The sequence below is a fragment of the Arachis ipaensis genome, chromosome B7 (genome assembly GCF_059453495.1).
Source record: "Arachis ipaensis isolate K30076 ecotype BB chromosome B7, ASM5945349v1, whole genome shotgun sequence".
Classification (NCBI taxonomy): domain Eukaryota; kingdom Viridiplantae; phylum Streptophyta; class Magnoliopsida; order Fabales; family Fabaceae; genus Arachis; species Arachis ipaensis.
Window position 1 is genome coordinate 21,248,670 of NC_142442.1, and position 5,679 is coordinate 21,254,348.

General features: G+C 32.4%; 2 protein-coding genes across 2 annotated transcripts; both read left to right on the forward strand.

Moving 5' to 3' along the window:
- The first annotated feature begins 1,153 nt into the window (after window positions 1–1,153).
- Window positions 1,154–4,739, forward strand: LOC110262435 (uncharacterized). The gene is made up of 6 exons (XM_088494530.1): window positions 1,154–1,287; window positions 1,609–1,669; window positions 3,249–3,402; window positions 3,462–3,552; window positions 3,729–3,938; window positions 4,538–4,739. The coding sequence occupies exons 1-6, from the start codon at window positions 1,154–1,156 to the stop codon at window positions 4,737–4,739; spliced, it is 852 nt and encodes a 283-aa protein (XP_088350656.1).
- Window positions 4,740–4,888: 149 nt separating this feature from the next.
- On the forward strand, window positions 4,889–5,439 carry LOC148550544 (uncharacterized). Its single transcript, XM_088492836.1, has 3 exons — window positions 4,889–4,930; window positions 5,031–5,111; window positions 5,227–5,439. Exons 1-3 carry the CDS (start codon window positions 4,889–4,891, stop codon window positions 5,437–5,439), a joined length of 336 nt encoding a protein of 111 aa, XP_088348962.1.
- The last annotated feature ends 240 nt before the right edge of the window (window positions 5,440–5,679 follow it).

Sequence of the window (5,679 nt, forward strand, 5' to 3'; positions counted from 1 at the left end):
TTGTTGGTGGATTTAGGTATTACTAGATTATTTATGGTTACATTTAGTATATATGTCTGATTTATTGAAAAAAATAGATTACTAAAATCGGTTAATAACTATTTTAGAGTTAATACAATTAACACTAAATTAAGAAAAAATAAATAATGCATAACTCATTACTTTTTATTAGTCAAATTAATTTTAACAAAATAACTTAAAATTATAATTTTAATTTTGTCACGTGCATGGCACGGGTAATATTCTTTATTTGGATATGAGAGTCATTTGGTGTCCAATTTATTTTTCTAAAATATTCTTTATTTTGTAATTTATAAAATAAAATATTTTGTCACTTACTATCTTAGATAATTTCAATTTTAGTATTATATTTTATAAATTATTGAATTAATAGATATGTCAATGCTTATTAATACACTAGTTGAAGAAAATTAAAGGTAAACAAATTTTAGTTGAAGAAAATTTTAGTCAAAAAATATAATTTTTTAATTATTTTATATAATTTAATGAATAAGTATATTTATTATTTAAATACGATGTTATGTTAATAAAAAATAAAATTATCCACTATAAAATTTAAATTCATTTGATAAATATTTCAAACAATAAAATTTTATTTTGTAATTTTATTAATTTATTTCAAATACTGAAACTTAATTTTAATTGAAATTTATTTCTAATGAAATTCAATTCAATTCCATAAAAGTAAAAGTTTTCAATCAGGCTGTTAGAATTAGCAATTGACTTGAACATAATGTATCAAAATAGAACCTTAAACATGGTTTGCATATAACAATGTTTTTTTTTCACATTGTTCTGTTTCAGATATATTTAAGATATTTTACTCATTCAACACTCATTCAATAGCATGTTCAATTAAAAAATACTTTATACTTTATTTATGTAATTATGTATAGGATTTCCATGTCTTATAAAAAATTGTAATTAGTGTATATGCATATCTCATATTATGCTGCTTTAGTATCTCTTGGTTCACCACTCACCACGGGCCTTCAGTCTCTTTCTCGTCACTCTTTCACTTAAGTTTAAGCTCTCTCACCTTTTTCACGGATGGTGTTGTCGCACTCAAACTCTCTCGTCTTCGGTTTCGCTCACTCACTCACTGTCTCGCACTCAAGTTCGTCATTGGGCTATGTATTATCAGTCCTTGGCAACAGAAGCAGATAGAACTAATATCTGGTCCCTTATTGGTTGGTGGTTGTTGTCGGCTTCTTGCTTCGACCATCAGTTGGTTAGCTTCCTTCACCGTCGGTTGGTCTTGAACAGGTGAGTTCCAACAAATTATCATGTTCTTTCTTTTTTATTTTTGTTACTGTAAATCATCACTACATCTTGAATTTGTTGTTAAAAATATCACTGAGCTAATTTTTTTCTCTTTGCTAAAAATCATCACTTCTTGTTGATTATCATTACTGGTGGTTATTTTTGAAATAATGACTTAGCTAAATATTTTGTTGTTGTAAATCATATTTAGAATTAAAGTTTTTGTTGCTAAAAATTATCATAAATAAATTTGTTGTTGAAAATTATCAATAAGCTGAATTTGTTGCCGTAATAATTCTTAGTATTGATTGATTTAATTCTTAGTAATGATGAATCGAGTAACAATGCTATGGAAAATATAGATGCAAATCAAAATGAGAAAAATGTTAGTCAAGGTTTAAATTTGTCTTATGAAGATATAGATAACGACTTTGAAATCACTCCTTAAATTTAATTTATTGATTGTGTTATCTTGTGCTCTCTCATATTCATTTAAATTAAAAAAATATTTTGTATTATCTCTTTTTGTATCATTAATTATGTCTAAAAATTAATACGTAATTATTATTAATATATTTGTGAAGATATATATTTTATTTTATTTTATAATTTTATATTTTTATTTAATTACAACTAAGTCAATCAGATAAACTAATAATCCATCAATTAAATTAGTAATCTATTGATCCAATTGTATGACCAAATCAATATGAGTCAACCAGAACAAAATTTGATCAAATACAAAGATAAGACTTGAACAAATGCAAAACTCATGACCAACTCTATGATTTGCTCTATATATTTGTCACCACTCCTATCCTTTGTCACACACTTCTAATAGCGAATTGTAGCTACTTCAAGCTATAACTGATCTCTGATTTCCAATCATGCCTATCGTGAAGCAAATTCTTAACTAAACAACTTAGCAAAGCATGCATTCTCATAGCCTTACATGCCTTTCTATTTACTCCCTTTATGTTTTTCAACTTAATATTTAAACCATATACATAACACTCTAGTATAATAGTTAAGCAGTGCAGTACCCAAAGCTTACACAGTGTTCCCACCAAAAACACCCAATTCTAAAGTTTCGGAGGTAACTCCACAATGAATAGTGTTCTCTTTATTAGGATGAAAATGCAATCCCTAAATCCTACGCGTTGACTTATGCATAAAGATCCTCCAAAAAATTGTCCACCACCAGAGTTATCAACCCAAAAAAACAATTGCCGTCTTTTTCTCAGGGCTGGTCGTGAAGGTAACGTCCCAGTGGACGAGGTAGCTACAATGTTCCCTCTAAAAGAAGTGCAGAGATGACGGCTTCATTGGTCTAAGGTCTTGGCAAAACTGAATTCCAGATACAAGTAGCATATCTTCCCGTCCATGTGAAAGGATATGCGGTTACTAAAGGAATGGATTTGGGACATTCCACTTTGGCGCTCACCGGAACTCTTTAAATATCCCAGGTTTTCCCGCTCATTCCATTCATTGATCGGGAAACAACTCTATATAAATATTAGAATGGTACAGGTTACATGAGAAATATAAATCTATTGTTAATTATACTGGTAGAACTTTTGGTTGAAGCAGATTTAGGGTGCAAAGAATGGCTGCAAAAATAGACTTGATCAGAAGCATCAATCCAACCAAGCTGGCTTGGTCGTTGGTCATGGGGTTGCCCGATTGTATGAGTTTCCCAGCCAGTGGAACCAGAATGAAGTGTTTAGCTTGGAGATGGTTTTGCAAGATGAGTAGGTATTGGGTGGGAGTTTGTTATCTGTTGCATCCTCTTCTTTAATGCCTTTCTAACAAGTTTTATTTTCTTGGGTTTCAAAATGTTTTGTAGGGTGATAGAATTCATGCAACGATATATAAGCCTGACTTGGATTTATTCAAGGAGAGGATAAAAAAGCATGCCATGTATAGTATGCTGGAATTTTATTGTGAAAATTAACAATGGGAAGGTAAGGACAACTGCTCATAAGTACAAGCTTAGCTTCTATACAAAGACAGAGGTGGAAGTCCTTCCAATCGAGACTTTCGCTTTTAACCCATTCAAATTTCGCCCCTTTGCTGAGCTTGAGGCAAATGCTCTAATGGATGGGAATTTGTTGTTTGGTACGTTACATCAGCATACTTCTTATTTTATTGAGATATGATCATGGATTTTATTACAGGTTTAGATTTAAATGGCATTACTGTGACATGCAGATTACATAGGAGAGGTTGTTGGAAAGGAAGAGGCTATGGGGATGATTACATGCACGGGTAAAGAAAGCAAGTGTATTGCACTAGAGTTGGAAGACCTAAAATAATATTTACTTTTTTCTCTCTCCTTTCAGTTGTACATTTTGTTTGTGTTTTGCAGTCATTTAATTCAAGCATATGCTGGATATTAAGTGTCGAAAAATATTGTTAGAGTTGTATTATGCCTTTTGTTCCAGGAAGCACAAGATTAAATGTACATTGTTTGGAGAATTGGTGGACCAAGTGCTTCCACACCTCGAGCGAGATGATGGGGAGCCTTTCATAATGGTTGTTCAGCTCTTTAAGTCAAATGTATACTTAAGTTCTGTGAATGTTCAAAGCACTTACTATGTCTCCAAATGTTACTTCAATCCAAACCTTCCCAAAGTTATTGACTTCAAAAAAAGGTGTGTCTCTGGAGTGCCCAAATTACTGCTCTGTTATGAGTACATAAAATATAACTTAAAAACCATATTAACTTTTATGAGTCTTTTTGGACTTTCTACAAATTGGCAGAGGAGGTTGTGCCCTGTTCGCAACGGATAACTCCTATTCAATCGCAGCCTCAATACTCTGTGGCAGATGAAATCAATGCAAGCATTGTCCCAATACGCACCATAGAGGGGGTTCTTAATATGACACAGGTGAGATTTGTAATTGATCACTTAAGCCGATAAAGTTTTGTTACTGATTTCGAAATATTTTTTTAGGAAACCTCTTGCTGGATTGTGGGAAACATTGTGTCTTTAGAGGTCGGTAAAGATGACTGGTCCTATACGTCGTGTAAGACATGTCCAAAGAAAGTTCTAGAGAGCAAAGATAGATACTGATTTGATCATTGTAGGCGTGTAGGCTTCAAGGCTATGCTAAGGTTAGTTGTTTTGTGTCCAGTATTTGTTTGCTTTTTTTAGGTTCAGCTTGATATCTGAATTATGAAATTCAGTGTAGTTGCATATGGCCATGTTTTTATTGTTATCAGTCATGTGCTACTGATATGTTATTCCAGGTATAGGCTGCAAGTAATCGTGACTGATGGAAGTGGTTGTATGAAGCTCCTTCTATGGAACAAAGAAGCAGAGCAAATGGTGCAAAAGGTTGCGGAGAAAATTAAGGAGTTATCTATAAGTCTAATTGATGGGAGTTTAAAATACTTTGCTTCTGTATTGTATGTTTTCTGGAATGATAACAAAATTATTATGTGCATGTAAAGAAGTGGGAAAAAGGAGAGTCGTATCCTAAGTCCTTGGATACTATTGTTGACAAAAGGTTCTTATTCAAACTCAATATCACCTATAAGAATATCAATGCTGTTGAAGTGGTATACAGCGTTTTAAATATTTCAGATGATGAGTATCTCATGTCCATTTTTGGTTTTGCCAATTCTTCTTTCAATGCTTCTGTAAGTATAGCATGTTGCGATTGGAACTAGAACTGAGTTGTGTTGAACAATTTATTGTTCAAACTAACATCTAGCCTTCAAATGATCTTGGTTCCTGCAGTGCTCTCAACATGTACCTAATACCTCTACAACTGAAACAGGTGATAATAGCAATGGACATGAGGCAATTTCTCTGTCCAACGTAAGAAGTTATTGTATTTTTTTTATTGTTATCCACCTTATATAGAGATGATTGGGCCTGATCAAGAGGTCACTCATGTTTTACTTGCTAATTCTCGAGTTTTCGTGAACAATAGGATTCAGCAGTTGAGAGCAACTGTGATAGCTCCTATGAGACTACAGCCAAGAGGTCCTCTCCTGATATAGGTGATGGCTCAACAGCAGAAGCAGTTGTGTCTGTAGATGTGCAAGCATCAACTAACAAGACTTTTAAGAGGAATTGTGGAAAAAAGGTTGGATTGAAAACTTTTGATGTTAGTTATAGTGTTGGTGTGTTTAAAAAGCTGTGATAAGACAAATATTTTCTTAGCATTCTAGCTTAGTATATGTAGTAACTGTAATTTGGTAGTGATTTATGTATTTATCATGGTTAATTAGTTTGCTTTTTTAACTGGCAGATACTATAGTTGTCAAAGCCTTTAAACCTTACAAGTAAAATTTTCTATTTTACTATGTGCCAGAAAATTCCTTGCACTTATTGCTCATTAACATGAATGCAATATTACTTGATTCAAAGGATGCCTAACTCA